Consider the following 18280-nt stretch of genomic DNA (forward strand, 5'->3'; position numbering starts at 1 on the left):
AGAGAGAGAGAGATAGAGAGAGAGATAGAGAGAGATAGAGAGAGATAGAGAGAGAGCGAGAGAGAGAGAGAGCGAGAGAGAGAGAGATAGAGAGAGATAGAGAGAGAGAGAGATAGAGAGAGCGAGAGATAGAGAGAGAGAGAGATAGAGAGAGATAGAGAGAGAGAGAGATAGAGAGAGAGAGAGATAGAGAGAGAGAGAGAGAGAGATGCCACAAAATTAAAGATTCTGTGCATTCAGTGGAGGCAAATTCGAAGCCAAAAATAACCGTGGAAACACCGCTTTAGCTAGTGAAAGTTTTTGATGCCTTTTTTGAATTAACCAACTATAATGAACACTGGTGAAGTGTAGATACTTAAAATTCTGGGTGCTCTTCTTTGTCTTGAACTTCTACAGCATCATCTCCATTTAGGCCGAGCTTTTTGCAGCATGCTACACAGTATATTTAAAAACCAAAGACTTAGAAAATGTGGATACATTGAAATAGATGGTGTACAAATCTGGAATTCCAAGAGCTTCCAGATTTAAAAATAAAAAAATAAAAAAATAAAGACAGACCCAACCGAGAGGAAACTCTCTTGTGGGAATCACCTTTTATGACTTGAAGTTATGGAGTTGTGTAATTGTAAAAGTACAGCAGAAAAAGTCAATAAAGCTTTTTAAGCTGCGTCAGTTCATTCAAAAGTTATGACGCACATTAATAGCCAGAGTCTGTGATCGTATACTGTGTATCAATCAGAGGCTGAAAGGGGGCACACACCGACAGCTGTGAACAGCAAAGCTTTGTTGACAGGCGAATGGTGACTTGGGGTTTAGTCAAATTGCAAACCAAAATTGTCGGGAATTGCAAAATAGAAAAAGCAAGGCTGCAGATTACGCAAATGAACAAGGAAATGCATAACCAGGAGGAGGTTTTCGATTAAGGAATGCTGCCCCCCCCCCCAGTATTCACATTTTGAGAGACATAAGTAGCGAAGGTATCCCAGAGAACTAACCAGCAGTAATTAAAGCTGTATCCATATATACATTCAGAGAACCTTATGGATGTCTACATTTGTAAGTCTTCACAGGAGCGTAAACACACAGAACCTAGATTGAATATGCAGATTCCTTAAATGAAGCTCAGTTAAGAGAATTCAAATCAGGACTCTGCAGAGTGAACCTATTGAACCATTCAAGTGCTGCCCATCTTTAAGCAGGTACAAGGGCTATCACTATACACAAGAGAGAAGACTGTGCCAAGAAACAAATCTGCATTTGTTGCATGGACAATGTAACGAATGCAGCAACACTGAATCTGGAACAGTTTCATTACTTTACTCTGAGGAAGACTGGCGCTGGTGGCAAAGTGGTGATACATGTATCTGACCATGAGCTTTCTGTTCCTAAAGCTAGAAGCACTGACGTCAAAGACTTTATCTATGATGCAGATTTCAACAACTACCATTATTATTATTTTTTCTCTGTGGAAATCAATCCAACCATTGCAATTTAGCACTGTGCAACATCAGGTATTAACAGTACTTCCACGTCAAAGTTGGGGAATGAAACCTCCTGTGGCTTTATGGTTACTTATGTCCAGTTGAAATAAACTAATACTTGGAGTTAGGTGGAGCTCGCCAATGCAAATAGATGTGGCAATTTCTAAAACCTGCGATGACAACATGAAATGGCATAACCTAGGATGAACCGTGGGAACGCATTACCCATATCACCCTGAACACAGGTCGGTGATTACAAGTTGGGAAAAAGAATCAAAGCAGTGTCACAGAAAATTTTGGTTTTGTGACATTTACAACTAAAATATAAATAAATGAAATGGAAACAAAAGAAGCAACAATGAAAATGGATGCCAATCGGATTTAAATCAATCCCTGATTAATAATAATCATTTAAAAAAAATGTTAGGTCAAGTTTATTTTTATTCTCACATGTTAACATTTTTAATGCCTTCAGGGGCCAAAGTTTGCTTTTTGCCAGACTCTGGTGGTTTATTAAAAAAAAAAAAAATAAAAATAAAACGAGTTAATTCCGATTCCGGACAAAACATCTAAAGCTGTTCACCTGAAGGTCCATCAGACCAGCTTGGGGAATCTCTTAGAAACAGAGAAAATGTACTCTTCACTTAACTAATAACACGAGCCAGCAAGCATTATACGAGCATCTATGCTGGCACCAACAAATGCACTGTTGCATCAATAATCATCTGAGATGTACTTTTGGGAATCATGCATGTACCGAGAAGAGCCACATTTAACTTTAATATTTCATCTCTTGCTAACCATGGCTCCATCTGCTGCTTCACTGCTACACCATATGATCACAAAAAATGTAAGCGGCAAACACAGTCCCGCCTCAAGTTTCAGTTCTCACATGCTCACTCTTGACTGCTCATTCGGGTGCAACCCGTCTTTCTTTACAGCCGTCCCTTGGCCTCGTCTCTTCCTCTCTTCTATCTATTACAGTAAGTTACATGAACATTTATTAAATGGAAGCTGGAATCTCATTTCGGTGCTAATAAAAGATGGGCGACAACAGGCCCAGAAGGGTGCAGAGACACTAGCCAGCTGATGCATCTTGTTTATGCACTCAACCAGCATCGCAGTTTGAGTCTAAATGAGGTTAGGGACATTTTTTGAGGTGACTGCTATTAGCTGTCGATTACTTAACAACACATCAACGAAACAACCCCCCCCCCCACACACACAAAAAACTGCTTAACCTTTAGCAGGATTCAGATATGCTCAATTTACACTCATTTATGTGCAAGAAAGAGTCACAGGGAGGAAGTACTTCTCTGTATCCATATCTACTGCCCTATTTTACACCTATAACTGCTGTCAAACTGATGGGAGTGAATGGAAGTGGCACTATTTTAAGATAGCTTGCATTCTCATCCTTCCCCTGGGGTGAAAAATAAAAAGATAAAAAAAACAACAAAAAAAACTACACTACAGCTCAATCTGCTATTGGAGCTGAGTGTTTTGGAGGCCCACTATATTTCTGAGGCACATATTGAGCATTGCATTGCATGTTTCGACATGCCACCACAGTCAGAGCAGATTTGTATTAGCCACAGCGTACCACTGAGGAAGGCAAGACTGCTGAGAAATGCTTTCGTCAAAGCCGCTTCCAGGTTAGCATTTAGATGGACAGCACTGAGTGTAAGCTTCAGTCACAGAGACAAGTGATCAAAAGCCACAATGCTGTGGTGAGTTTCACTAGATTCCCCACCCACCCTCCCATTTACATCTGCAAACTTTTGTTTTGCATTTATTATTCATCATTCCAAGAATCATATTAAGCTCTCTCAAACCACCCATCTCATATCTGCATGACTTTTGGTCCAATCCAAAGCCAGAAACTTGTTTTGTTTTTTTGTTTTTTTTAACTATCCAAGGCTACAAAATAGATGTGGTTCATGTATTCTGACTGAACAGCAGCACCCCATAACCAAAACATCTTTGTGCAGCCAGTGTCCAGAGCTAGTTGTGAACTTGCAGGTAGTCTCCTGGTGTAATAATAACTTTTTATATTCAAACAAACAGGAAGGGCCTGATAAGAGCAAGCAGCAAGATGCTAAAACCACAGTTTGGTTATTATTCTTTTAGTGTGAGCACACATCAACAGGCTAGAATGTCAAAAGGACTGAGAAAGGGCGAAGCTTATCTGTAGACACTTTCTCACATTGAACCAGCAAAACTACTGCGGTAACTGAAGGCGGCACTGGTGTTTCCCCAGGTCCCTCTACTACTTAATTTTGCAATTTTAGTATAAAAAGAAGTGATCGTTCTACACAGAAGCCTCTCCAAGCTTTGGTCACACAACCTAATTTTTATAAGAGTTAACTCTTGAGATTGGCGATTGTTGTCTATGTTTAAGTAACCTGACAGCTCCTAGAGAGATGTCAGGTTGTGAAAATGTAAAAACAAAGTCTTCTATAAAACCTCTTAGCTTCTGTGACTTCTACACAAGTTTTTTCAGTGTTTTAACTTGACTGAGGTGATAAACTCTAATTTATGTAGAAAAGTCTAAGCTGCACACAGGCATTTTTGATTTATTTGGGCACAAATGGAAAAATAATTAAGAAATGACTGAAGATGGGATACTGCTGCTTTAGGCAAAGAAGCTTATAGCGTGTTGTACTCCAGGCCCTTACCTGGCATATTAATTTACTGCATGATGTTGCGTTACAGATCAAAGGTCCAGCTAAACAGATTTTAGAAAAGCTAATGATTTAATTACAATATCCATCCTTTATAAAAATGAGCAGTGCATTAAAACATGATGAAATCACATTGATCGCCTAGAAAAAACACAAAAAACAAAAACAAAGAAATAAAACAGGTAAGATCAAATAAATACAATACCTCTAGAGCAAGAGCAGTCTTGTCGTAGGCACAGGGCACTCGTTTCTGGATGGCTTTCGCCATGACAGGGCCATTCTGCATGGACGGTAGCGGAGCGATAACTGCTCCAGGTGCGTTGGGCATTGGAGAAGGCGTCTGGGGTTGGGCATAGGCATGAGCAAGAGCATTGGAGGGCTCAGGGATCCCATAGCTGTTGGAGTTTCGCGATCCATGAGAAGGTTGGACAGGGTGGGGTGAAGGTCGTACCACTTTCTCTACGTAGGGCACAGGGATCATCCCAACACGTCCATCTTTATTCTTGGCGCTCCACCACTGCTCCTCCGGTCTTTCCAGGATGATAAGGATCTCCCCCTTCTTGAAGGGAAGGTCCTCAGCATCGCTGCCGGTGAAGTCGTACAGAGTCCGCACATACTCCAGATTCTCCTCTGCTCCAACCATGGGCTGGACAGGAGGACTCGGCGTACTTGAATACCTTAGCAAAAACGAAAAATAATGAGGAAATTAAGTAAATGTTAATTTGTTATCCTTAAAAGTTATCACTGTGAAGCCTAGAATACAACAAAACTGCATTATTTGTTGAATAAAATCCTTTACAAACACGATTACCTAACTCCTCAATTACCAAAATGTGGTATCATGTTTGGTTGTAAAACCACACAAATCCTCAGTGAGGTTTATTTTTCCAGTGGTACCAAAACTTAAAAGAAAAAAAAACCCAAACAAACAAGCAAGCAAACTAGATGTGTGGTAATAGTGCTGATTTTATGACATAACCAAGTGAAACTGGGTTAGTTCTGATAAAAATAAATAAATAAATAATATGGTAAAGTCGTGGTGGGTGACCTCCCTACCTGGGGGCTGGCTCTATCAGCGTGGTCGTGTCCAAGTAATGGATTTTGTAGAACTCCAGGAGAGCTGCGAGGTGGTCGAACTCTTGATCCCCTATTTTGAACCTCTTGCTGGGCAAAGAGTTGATGATATAGTGAGACACTTTGGAGTTTTCCGACACCGACAGTACGTAGTCGCCGGGGCAGGTCGACGAGTCTCGAACAAGAAACATGCCATGTCTCTGTCCTTGTAACCTATTCTGTGCCTCCTGTCGTGACACGGGTCCAAAATACCAGGCGGACCGATCAGAGGAATCAAATCGAGCAGTTGACATTTCTGTTCAAAAATAAGTTAATGTGGCTTACAAATTAATATTAATAATAATAGAAAGGAAAATACTACAGGATTGGCTAGGCAATAAGTTAAAAGCTGTATGCGTGGTTCCAATTGGCCAATCACAGCAAACTGTAGGATTTGGAAGACTCAGGGCAGGGCACTCGTCGCTCTGGAAGGAGTTTCCGAGTGATTTCTTCACAAAACGCCTCAGGCACCGAAAAAAATCTGTTTAAGAAAAACAAAAACAGCTTGGCGTTTTTGTTTTCTTTTTTTTCTCCTTTCAGATGCAGGCTGCCAGTGACTTGATCCAACTCTGGAGCATACTGTTGTCCCTGTGTTCAGCAGCAGTCCAGGCTGCGGCCGAGCAGTTGTTAAAAGGGGGCCAAATAACAGAAGAAAAACGAGCAAACTTACGACAGGCTACCATTGACGGAGGGCCAGAGCAACAAACGATCAATGAAGCTTCCCCTTTTCGTTCCGCCTTCCGAGAAAACACCAAATCTTCTCTTCTAATAAATGTATCTCCTCCAGTCAGTGTCAGTTCTAAGAGCGGAAAATGTGGCCTCACTTTCCCCCCTTCTTCTTCCTTTTTCTTACATCTGATAATCCCTCATCTGTGCACAAAGGTCCACGGCAGGTCACGAAACTATCAGCCGAAATCCCGCGGAGCTCACGGCGATACACACTTCATGGAAACGCGTTTTCGAATCCCCTTTCTCGAGTCGGAGCAGACTTTTGAGGCAACACAGCAGAAAAATGGCGGCTCGCAACACGTCTTCACACAAAAAAATGATTTCAGGGCAGCGACTCGTCTCTTGCGCGTGCATCTCAGGAGCCACGACCGTTTACGGGAGCTGTCGCGTGCATCCCCGACCGCTCACAAGGGATCTCGGCTTAACGATTGCTTTATTTTATACTTTCCCTTATTTCCGCTCGTCCCCACTAGCACAGGCTACCAGAAGTACTGAGGTCGAAAAATGGCGACCGGAGGGCAGGTCCCGCTTTCTATCAGCGCGTCACTGACGGCAGGAGCGAGAGAGAGGGGAGGGGGAGTGAAGGAAGGAGGTGGGCGGTTGGCGAAGCCACGGACAGCCCCTAGCTCCGCGAGAGTAGGTGTCAGTCATTTCTCAGTGAAGCATTCTGCTGATAGATTCTTCTGCTGTTCCATCGTCTCGGGAATATAGTGCAAATAGCAATGTGGAGCAGGTCGAGATACAAGTGTGTTTTTTACTCAGTGTTCCTGCTTTGACGTAGTCATTTAATTGGATGTTTGCTTTTCAAAACTTCAAAGGGAATCAGCGTGTGACTCAAAAATATAATAACACAGTTTAGTATGGCTAAACCTCAAATAAATGCTAAACCAATCCAGCAGAGGCTAAGCAGTCAGGTCTTAAGTAGGCAACACTGATGTTAAAGGCTGCTGTAACATACTAAATGTGTATGAGAGCGAGGTGTTATTTCAGTTTAAATGCCCACACTGTCATTAGTTGATTCTTAATTGGAAATATGTGTAGGCAGTGTTTCACAGTCATAGCTGGTTCTGTTAAATCTAGGCTAATTTAACTACTACTTTTACCGTACAACACTGGAGCATATTTTTTGCGATCTATTGCAGCTTTGAAGTACTGTGGAGTAGAAAGTGCCAATATATGTGCTTTTGACAGGTAGTTATGTAGGTGTGTGAAGAGAAGCATCATGATTGAGCTTTTTTTCTACAAATAGAAACATTACTCTATCAAATGATTCACAGATAGAATAAGCTATAATTCTGAGTAAAAAAAAGTTAGATGTCTGCCGAACAACGTGTTCTTATGTTAGTACTGTGTTTAATGATTGTCTCGGATCTTTTTGTGTTCTGTGCCTTTAAGTCAGTGGTCAGCTCGTGTGTTTTTAATATACTTTTTTAGCCACATAACCGCAGCTCATAGGTACAGTATATTTGCTCAGTCAACAACTTATTCATACCACCAGTATAAAATTGTACTTATTTCCTATTTTCATTTCCTGGTGTTATTTAACTTCCCCTTCATTCATTCGATAATAAGTATTATCTGGCAAAGAACTGTGAAAAATCGATTTGGAGCTCACCCAAAATAACCCAATCCAAAACAGAATATGCTGCAGAGAGAGCGCGCATTTAAATGCAAGGGGCAGTGTCTCTGAAGAAGAAGAATGCAATATAAGAGAAAGAATGCATCTGAGAACACAAGCAGAGTGCGGCAAGCATTCAGCCAAGCAGAATAAGTTTTGCTCAGTGATAAAAGCAGGATCTGTAAAGAAGCTCTGTCCCTGTGGTGACTGAGCTTTCAGTGGCCGTGCCTCATGAGGCTACAGCTGGCACAGAACAGCTCTCATCACTGAAACACTGTCTGAATGTTAATAGATTTGCACCCACCGAGACTTAATGGCTTAAGCCTGCCAACTCCCACATTTCCACAAAGATGCAGTGCTGCAACTAATTGAAAAGAGAAACAAAAACAGACTAGTTTACTTCGAATTATGGGTAAAAAGGCTTATATTGGCTTCAACCTCATGCTTTGATGCATTTAAAACTAGGGCAACTTTTCATTTAAGTGATGGGTTTTGTGGGATTTTGCAGGGTGAGACATACAGTACCTTTATCTGACCTGCTGTCTAACCTTGTATGTAGATGCACACTGAAGGTTTCTTCACAAACATCACCATCTAGTGGATGTACGCAAAATGCAATGTCTGCCATCATCCCATTATCAATAGATTTTGTTGTCTGTCTGTGTGGCAGGTTAAGGTTAAGCGATACTACAAGTCCAAACGTAATGAAACGTGACATTTTGACTACCTAACAGCAGTTCCACAGTCCTTCAAGTGCTCTTTTGAAGTACCAGCTGCTACAAAAACCCACCATACTAAAATGGATAACTTCAGGTCAGCACACATGCAGAAAAGCCTAGAAAAGCTGGTTCTTTAACCCAAAACCCCATCTGTAACTGGTTTTGCAATAGCTTTAAAACGTTTGACCTCTGTTAAACTCACATCAACACAGTAACCTTGAATGGCTGCTTCTTTTAGCTCAGTCTCGATGCCCTGCAGTCTGAAGATTAAATGCACAGATGACACAACCACCCTTGACCTAATCGGTGGTTGATGAGTTGCTACACAAGGAACTAGTGAACAAAACCTGTGATCTTGTTCTTTGCGCAGGCGAAACAAAAAGAAAAGTAATTATGGCCCGAGAGGCCCCCTCTCCACCCAGCTTATTTTTCGGCTGCAGAAGACGCAACCTAAGACACTGCAGAGAGCATCGCCACAGTTTAATTTCAGGGAGTCAGATTGTGTGTAAGCTATTAGTCTGCAAATAAATGCCCCTTCCCCCCGATTCATTCACACCACTAACACTTAAGACTTCATAAGAAACTTACACATTTTACAAACCATCTACTGCTTGTGCCTAACTATGTATCCTGTGAGAAAGTTAAAGGAATTCCAGTGTAGTGATGCAAACTGCAGTTAATTATAATTTAAATCAAGTTTTGAAGAGGATGATTACACGATGCAAGATTAGACCTGTGTCGGAAAGGTCAGTTTCTCTGAGACTGTAAACCTTGCTTAAAAAAAGCTTCTTATTTTATTTTAATTTCGAACAAATTATAGAGACTAAAGCTCCTGAGCACAGTTGCAACCTTGCTCTCATGTGCCAGAACACAAACACAGAGTTTACCTTGACAAATCCTGCCCAGGGTCACACATACAGACATACAGGAACAAGATCCTCTTAAGTTTTTACCATATATTATAAAATCTCTGTATCCTCTATCCATGCAGTCTCTGGAAGTGTGGCGAACCCCCTCCCAGCCTTCACTTCTGAAATACTTAGCCTCTCCTATATTTTATTTTAACATCCTATCACGTTCCTGATCGTTGTCACCGGCATTCAATTCAAAGTTGAGCATGCTTTGATGTGAAGACTGACAACAGACAAGCAGTACACTGGTAATTATGGCACGAGATGCTGCTGTTAAAGTGTCAGTGTATTTTTAGACCAGTGTAAGGGTTTATATAGATGAGCGACTCACTGTTACAGCCTCCATGGCATGAGTCACCTTTCACCTCTCAGCCTGGTTTCCTAGAATATCCAGTCAGGTTTCTGTAAAGGTGTAAAGGGAAACCTGTTTACATGCTACTAAATGGACAGATAGATAGATATCCATAGATATCTTTAAATACTTCTAGATTTCTACAGGTACACCAGGTTCACAATAAAGGCTTCAGACAAAGAATTTTCACCCACTTCATTACTTCCTCATGTTTCAGTTTGTTGTTGCTTTGGTTCACATGTTTTTAAACAAGCCACTTCCTCATAGCATTTCTAAAACTTTAAGAAACCACACTTTTCTCTTGTTTCTTACAATATCACATAACATTACCTGTGACAACTGCATGCTCACAGTCTTACCTTAACTTTCTAAACTTTTTTGTTCTCACTAATTATTTTTTCATTCAGTTAGTGAAGAGTTAATACAAGACCACGGCCTAATTTAGCAGAACTGACAACGTTGCTGTAGCCAGGCCTGTCGAGTGGCCAATTCTCCTTTTGGTTATTTTAACTTCCTTGTTTTCAGCGCAGCATTCATATGACAAGCAAGTTCAATAAAAAGGCACACCACGGCTTGTTTATTTTATTCTGTTTCAACTTTATGCAGTGTTTATACTATAAATACATGTCCAATATAGATGTTATGCATGAATCAGCAACTAAAGGAGCCTGTGAGGGTTCTTCTAGAGAGAAGGAATAAAGGGATCGCAGCCTGTGAAGCACAAAATGACTCATAAACCATGTAAAGAGGACCGCAGTTGGGCTTAATTAAACACAAGTAATGCTCCACATAAACAAAGAAATCAAAGCTTTAAATACATTTCTTAATATAGCTCAGTAGGTAGAGTGGTGGCCCCATGATCGGAAGGTCGGGGGTTCGATTCCCCTGAACAGCTACCCTGAGGTACCCCTGAGCAAGGTACCGTCCCTACACACTGCTCCCCGGGCGCCCAATGGCTGCCCACTGCTTCACTGAGTGAATGGGTTAAATGCAGAGAGGGATTTTCCCCACGGGGACCAATAAAGTACACTTTCTTCTAACTATCGCCGTAAACTGCGCACTTTGGCAAATCTTCAACGATCAAAACCTAAGTGACATTTCACTTCTCTTAAACTGACAAATTCAGTGTTTGCAGTGGTGTATGACCTTAGAAACCAGTGCTAACATAACAATAGGACATTTATTTAAGGCAGGATCACCTGTTGCCTATTTTGTGTCATTATATCTCAAATACGACACTCAGCATGCAAATAACTCTCCACACGATTGGTCCACTAAAAGGAACAGTATCCCAAAGAGTCAGGCGCAAAGGGAAAAATTTAAAGAACAGCACTGTCTTGTGCAGAGGACATTTATACCCTTTCATCCTTATGCTTAAACTCAAATTGTAAATGATTAAATACTAATGCTTGGCCAGTAAAAATCATTAAACTGCTCTTTAGCACACTGAATGACAAAAAAAAGTGGCTTTATGAAAAACAAAGTGTGCTTTTATGTTTGCTTTTTTGTGAAGTGACAACAAGCCACAAATGTCCTGAAACTCAATGGTTGAAAAAAAAAAAGATTCCCTGTGAAAAGCTGAAATCAGTCCTTCTGCTATGTAGAAAAACTAAAAAAAAATCCAGGCCTTATAGAGCATTATTTGTGTTATCTGTCCGTCTTACACATCATTATGAGCAATAATTGTCAATAAACGTGACGTGTCTGTATAGGTTTTTTTTTCCCCGAGCAGCAGACATTTTGACATGCCATGACAGGAAGCACACAGGTGTGTTAATGATGGTTGCATTCCACTTAAGGGAGGCGCTTCCGTACGGCATGCTGCTTCACACTGGCAAGGCTTACTGGAAGAGGTAATCCAACTGGGCCGTCATTCACTAAGTGTTGTGCGATTCCTGCTGCGACCACTCTATCCTGCTCAACTTTATGACATCATAAAACATCATCAATCAGAAATGCTTTATTTCATTATATACCACAGAAATATGCTCTGGTATTTGTGTTCCTGTCACTGAACAGCCCTTCTCAAACGGTCTCTCTGCACAGCACGGGACCTCTTCTGTCTATCTGCAATGCTGTAGCCAAGGCTCTGTTTGAGGGCAGGGAAGACAACCCCAGACTGAGATGTTCCACACCTGGGAAAGGATATGTGGATTTAACTCTGGGTGACTAACATGCTTGGCTTTTTTTTCTTTTTGACTCAGAAACCTCGATCTCTCTTGCAAAAGGCAGCTCTGGGCTATTATGCAACCAAGTTTTGTGAAAATTAGCAGAACAGGGCTTTGAGGAATCTGTTTTGTGCACTGTGACAGAATACAAAATCAGACAAAATTACATACTGTTTTTCTGGGAATGACTGAAGGCCAAGTTTTGGTAATTTGTTTTCTTCTAAAGACCCGCTGAAACACACAAAGAAAATTAGAAACTGTTATCATAATTTTGCTGCTTTGAAGGCTTTTGTATGTCGCTGATGATGAAAATGATAATGCCACTTCACCGAGTTCCATCTGAAAGGTAGGCCTTAGCCATGATGTAGTTTTCTGGGGTGATTTTCTTGTTTGAAACGATGTCTCTGAGCAGTGCTTTCACACGCACGATCTAGATGACACAGGGTTGTACTTTAAGTAACTATTTTAAAAGCCACAACAAACAGAGCTACTAAAACACTGAATAGCTAAGCGTTGCCCTTCAGGCACTTACCTCCTGAGACTGTAAGCTGTTAGCATTATATAGCTGTCGGATGATGATCTCACACTCCTGTAGTGTGGGGGCCCGTGGGGGCTGGGAGGAACTGCTGTGAATTCGGAGAGGCTGCAGTGAAGTGATGAGGCGCCCATTGGCCTCCGTGCCATAGTCCTGCCTGGCTGAATCCAGAATTTCAGTGCTTGCTCCAATGCTACTGCAAGTCAATGAGATAATGTCATTGAGGGCGATGTATAACATGTATAAGGCAGTTTAGGTTGAGAATACCTGGTTGTTAACTCCCCCCACCCCCACCCCCTCACAGACAGGGGACTAGGTTCAATTCACTGGCCCACTTTGCTTCCAGCAGGATAATTCATGATGTCTCAAAGCTCAGATCATTTGAAACTGCTTTCTTGAACCTGACAGTGGATTCCTGTACTCAAATCGCCTCCACAGTCACCAGATCAAAAGCCAACCTGGTACTAACAGGTCAAGAAGTTTATAGACATGTAAAAAGGCACATATTCCAGAAATCAAAGCGCTCAGACTGCAGACCAGACCAACAAATAACTAATTACATACTGGCTTTTGCTTCTTTACATGCTTCACGTTCATATCCTCATGCTGTTTTATAGTGTTAATTTAACATGCACTATAATACTTGTGCACCTACATCACTACCTAATATGAGACAGCTGACATCTTGTTTTTCTGTAAAGTGATTAAAACACAGAGCTTGAATTAGTGTTCTCCTGCTTTTGATGGTTGCCTTACAGTAGCCTGTTATCTGAGCTTATCTGAGTATCTGCTTAGTAAGTTATTAATGAATGGCTGTTGTGCCATCATATCCATATTACTGCATCTGAATCTAATTTATCCATCAGTTCTTGTGTGCATAGCTTTGAAAAAAAAAAAGGGGGGGGGAGCTAAGATCATTTATGAAATATAACCACACTTTGTAAATACTGAGCTAGATAAGTAGCTGAAAAAGGCCCACCACTCACCCGAGAGCCTGGTCCTGCAAGAGTCTCGTGTCCTGCAGTGGCTCCTCCATGTACAGTCCAGTATGGGCTTGACTGCCCTGAGTGGGTGGTCTATAGTTTTGTCGACTGTGTGCAACTCGTAGAAGAAGAAGGATCAGACATTAAGTTTAGGTGGCACATTGAAATTCACCTAAATGAAAACCTAATAAGTCATTACATGTGCTTAAACATGTTACCTTTTCTACTTGACTTAGGAGGCTCCATTATCAGCTTATACTTCAACTCTGCAACATCCATAACAACAGAACTTTAATGTACTGTACACTGCAGGTGGGCTTAAACAACCAGTAAGCAACCCATGAGTCAAAACAGGCCTTGCTGCAGCAAGGATGCAATGACGGATGACCGGGGAGTCTCCTGGTGGGTGGTGACATGTTGTTATATGGAACAGCATGCGGCTCGCTCTGCAAAGTGACACCGGATATCTGCCCACCTCCCACTGAGAAATCATTAAAACTAAACCCTGGAGTTGCCATGCGTCCACCATACCTAGCCTGACCTTGTCTTGCCGCACCTTGTCAGGAGACAGGAGTCACAGACTCTGTGAATTCTTTAGATAATTATTTGACTTTGTGAGCCATGAAATAGGGTGGTTTCTTGAATGCCACAACCCTTCAAAATTCCCCACAGGGAATAATTGAGTGCTCTATCTGTCTAACTATCCACTATTAAAAAATCTCAGAAAGGCCAAATTACAGCATTAATTAAAGGCATGTGAAAACTTACTTTTGCTTACTTCATTCATTCCACAAAGCATTCTGCTTTTACTGCTTTTAAAAAGACCTATGGCAGGACTGCTGTCACTGACTTCTATGCTTTTACAAATAATTAACTTACACATACAAGAGTTATGAATGCACTGTTTCTTCACCTTTATTCTCCCGTCTGAGGTTCTCTATCTCTGCGTGGAGCTTCTTCAGTGTTTCCTTGTGCTGTTCTTGTAGGAACTGGACGTTTCTTTGCAGTGAAGCAACCCGGAGGTCCGTGCTGCCGCTCTGACAGGACGTCTCTGCCGCTGCTCTGCCCGCTGGCTTGATAACAGGTAGCGGGAGCCGCTGTTCAGGGTTAGCCGGTAAGCGTCGTAGCGAGCAAGGCTTCTCTAGCCGCCCTACTCTGGTCCAGTGTGGCAAATGGCGCACCGGTGGCAGGTTATGACTTGACATCGCGCTCCGCTTTAGTACTTCAGGCCTCCCCTGACTGAAATAGCTCGCTGTTTCACCCTTCCCATTGTTTTCCAGTGAAGAAAAGTTAGCTATAGGTACTCCTACTTATAACTATTTTCACGCTCATTTGGCACGCGCTCGATCATACACAACGTTGCCGTGACAACCAAGATTCCTTTTTTTCTTCTTTTTCAGCCCTGACGTCGATCTTTCAGGCCAGCTGCGCATCCTTTCTTTTATCTTATTTCCTCTTCTAATATGTATTTTAACTAGTTTCAATTTGTTTTTGCTCAAATTAAATGTAGAAGTCCTACATAATATTCAAGACTGTTTTTAAAACTGTATTTATTATCTTTAACTTAAAAAATGGTGTTTTGCTATTATGTATCCCCCAATGATTTGTTTTCGGTTTTCTTGTACTTTAAATGTATTTAGGCAGTTTATGTTAATATCGGTCCTTGCTATAAATAAAGTTTTTTTTGTTTTGTTTTTTTAATAGAAGCTCGGTCTCCTTGGCTACAACGCTTGGCCAAGGCAGATCTTACGTCCAACCGGAAGTTTATAAAAAATTTAAAATTCGCTGTTTAGTTGTCTTTACTTAAAAATCTACCTAAAAGATTAGACTGATATTTTTGTGATTAGCATGTGTACTTGCCCATTTTCTTTGCCTTACCATTTTATATTGTATATTTACATATGTCAAAACTCACTGTATTGTTTGCTATTTTTATTTATAAATATAACTGAGTTGCATTGAAACTTTGTTCAACTATTAATAAACAAATGGTAATTTTTTTTGAAGGTGGTTGTCACCTTCTCATAACCACCCCCAGTTTTTGAAAGCCTGATTGAGTTCAAGATAAAATTATTTATTTTATAATTGAACCACCTGTAGACAGTTTGCAAGTTTTAAGCGTGTGTATGATTCTGAGCTAAAGATGAAAAATCACATGTATTTAGTTCCAAGGAGAAGAAGGAGTGATAGGTATCCGGGGCATCATCAACCCCAAATTCATGATGTGTAGAGCATCATGTTTTAGGCGACTATTAAACCAGATATTACTAACTTTGGGTTAGGTCTGTTTAGAAGAACCTACCCATGTTTTTCTTCCTGATAAATGTCCTTAAAGGTGGGTTAAATTTTCACAAAGGTGGTTCTCAAGCTTTTTTTTTTTTAATTTTTATTTTAACTGAGAGCACTCACACATGACTGAAAGCTGCAAAGGAAAAAGGTGCCATCATGCATTTCTGGTAGCACCAGTTTCTGTTAAGAGGATCGTGGTTTATGATGGTTTACGTCACTGTGTTTGTGGTTTATAGACTCAACCATTAGTGAGGTGGCTGTTTTCATTTCTGTAAAGCTGCAGTAGCTGTCACTGCGAAGGTGGTTAACTCTGCTGTTATCACTACAAGGGAAGCATTGAAATAAAACTGAGATGGTCCCATGGTTTTATTCTGTGCTGGTAAATTCTAGCAAAATACCAAAAAAAATTTTTTGTTTCCTTTCATGTTTACGGGTTGCATAAGATGCTACTGGGGGGCACTTACTGAGAAATAGGTCAAAAGCCACAGAGTCCCTCTTGCACTGCCAGCCTCTTAAACACAGGGGGCCTTCTAATAAAAGTAGTCTTGAAAAGCAAGTAAAGAATGCCAAGTTTTTAAACCCGAATCGATTTAGTTGAAGTATACAAATGTAAAGCTTCAGGTCAAGTAAACCAAGTCACCAAAACAGTTAATGATCTTTCCTTTCACTTTATTCATGATGTAGCTTCCAAACAGTAAATATTACATCACACACACAGGGACACTGAGCTAGTGTCTGTTATGGATATGACAACATTTAAATGCTTTTGCAACATTAAACAGACAATGTGGATGACTGAGCTGAAGGCCTTGTCTTTGGGAATGTATAGGTGGTATGGTGCTGTTCTCTCCATGCCAACAACAATAACTTAAATTACAATATTTACAAGTTTTACAGAATTAGTAACGTAAAAGTGTAAAAAGAAATCATTTGGGTACGTTGTTTAGCAAACATACAAAACAAATGAACCAAATAGGTGACAGGTTTCCTGATCGAGTGCACCAAAGTAAAAATTACTCTTCACTTGCACTCTCTTAGGCATCACGAGTTTTGCACCCGTCGTCTTCATGGTGCTTTTGAGTCCTACTGGAGACAAACATCTTTATGATTGTATGGGACAGTAAAAAGTGACACATGCTTGAGGTTTTGTTTTTGTTTTTAAATTATGAGGGATCTGAACAGAGCAGCAAGTGCAGAGACAGGGAGCCCGTAGATGATTTGATTTGTGGAATGTACACTTAAACATCTGCATACATGTAGAGCAAAATCTGCATTTCACAGAAACTTGACAAAGGGCAACAAAGAAAATGCACACAAAGGATATGTTGATGAATCTCTCCTCCATTCTCTTCTGCTGACAGGCGTCACTGTAAACGGTCTTCAGACGTGACCACACAACCCCACCTTCATTAACTTGTAAAAGCTCGAGAAATTACACGTTAAGGGAAAGAAAGTACTACAGGTCCTAAATGTGCCACTTTTTATTCCTCAAAGTGGTATTTTACTTTTAGCTAACCACATCCACGCATTCAGTTGGAGTCAAAATTAAAATATTTCCCATGTTACGGAGCTGTCACAGCTTCATCCGCTGCACCACAAACAGCACTGCTTCACAAAACCAAAGCATGCAAACAAACTCTTCTTTAAAAACTTTTGTTTTTAAAGCAGCTGAAGGAGAGTTTTCAGCTGGACCGCATTTTAGGTTGTTGGGATGAATGTCAAAAAGCTCAATGTAAAAAAACAAATAAAAAAAACCCCACACAAATCTTAGCACTTCAACATGTCACTTTTCAGAAGTCAAACAAAAGGTAAAAAAAAACCTTACCCACTACAATAAAATAAAGCACAAACACAATCAATGCATTTTTTTTTGTTTTCAGTGTAAAGAAATCTCTTTTCCATTTTCTTCAAATAGAACTCTCTCATAGCTTATATCATCTCTTTGTCAACACTCCCACATCTAACATTACATTTTGACAGTAAATGTATTACAACTAAAACTGCATTAAAAACGTATATAAGCAGATCTCCTGTCATAAACAAGACAAAGTATCTACAAAAACTGGACACATTTACCATATTCCACTCACGGTCTTTCTGTACAGTACTTTAACAGTGCAAAAACATTCAGACTTCAGCCCCAAGATCAGCCTAAATGTTAAATATCTAACATTCAGTCTAATATTTATGCTGTTTCTCTCCAGACAGCCCCTACATTCAGATTTGATTATACTTGCTAAATGAGTTGACAGATAAAAGATAAAAAGACAGAAAAAAAAAGTGGAATTCATGTGAAGGCATAACCAGCCCCAGCAGCACCTAAGCTTCTGTATACCTGAAGAATATAGTCCAGGTTATTGCAGCATTTTAAACATGATTGTGATCAAAGATGCTAAGAGACCACGTTCAGCCCCTTCTGAATTAAAAGCTATACCCACGCTTTAGCGCTGGGTAACGAGTGTTTTCTGGACCCATTCTCTGCCTTAATACCAGCCACCCTTTAGAAAACTAATCAAATTAATCCCTTCGACACCGCACGTTGCAAGCAAAAAGGCATGGTCTTTGATATTAAGCAAGTATAGAATCATTAAAGTGTCAGATAGTTTTTTCTTCTTCTATATAGCAGTTTAGTTACCTAAAGTTAATCTAAAGCAAACACACATACACAAAAAACAAAACTTTGAAAGAAAAAAAAAAA

The 18280-nt window shown here is 40.5% G+C and overlaps 2 protein-coding genes across 3 annotated transcripts in view; both read right to left on the reverse strand.

Moving 5' to 3' along the window:
- The window catches only part of crkl (v-crk avian sarcoma virus CT10 oncogene homolog-like), a 9870-nt gene extending 3299 nt beyond the window's left edge, over positions 1 to 6571 (reverse strand). Inside the window, exons 1-2 of the mRNA XM_005735334.1 lie at positions 5222 to 6571; positions 4371 to 4842 (exon numbers count right to left, since the gene is read on the reverse strand). Coding sequence (XP_005735391.1) covers positions 4371 to 4842; positions 5222 to 5532 — 783 coding nt within the window. The 5' untranslated portion in view covers positions 5533 to 6571. The remainder of the gene's footprint in view (positions 1 to 4370; positions 4843 to 5221) is intronic.
- Positions 6572 to 11551: 4980 nt separating this feature from the next.
- On the reverse strand, positions 11552 to 14709 carry ccdc74b (coiled-coil domain containing 74B). 2 transcript variants are annotated; one of them, XM_013911403.1, is made up of 7 exons: positions 14207 to 14709; positions 13512 to 13559; positions 13297 to 13411; positions 12308 to 12503; positions 12105 to 12205; positions 11947 to 12006; positions 11552 to 11742 (listed from the first exon to the last, which is right to left on the reverse strand). In XM_013911403.1, exons 1-7 carry the CDS (start codon positions 14496 to 14498, stop codon positions 11616 to 11618), a joined length of 939 nt encoding a protein of 312 aa, XP_013766857.1. In that variant the 5' UTR covers positions 14499 to 14709; the 3' UTR covers positions 11552 to 11615. The 2 variants fall into 2 exon arrangements, with proteins under 2 accessions (XP_013766857.1, XP_013766856.1); XM_013911402.1 differs by having other exon boundaries at positions 12308 to 12506; positions 14207 to 14707.
- Between the last annotated feature and the right edge of the window lie 3571 nt (positions 14710 to 18280).

Source organism: Pundamilia nyererei, unplaced genomic scaffold (genome assembly GCF_000239375.1).
Source record: "Pundamilia nyererei isolate P.nyererei 1_Seehausen unplaced genomic scaffold, PunNye1.0 scaffold00063, whole genome shotgun sequence".
Taxonomy (NCBI): Eukaryota; Metazoa; Chordata; class Actinopteri; order Cichliformes; family Cichlidae; genus Pundamilia; species Pundamilia nyererei.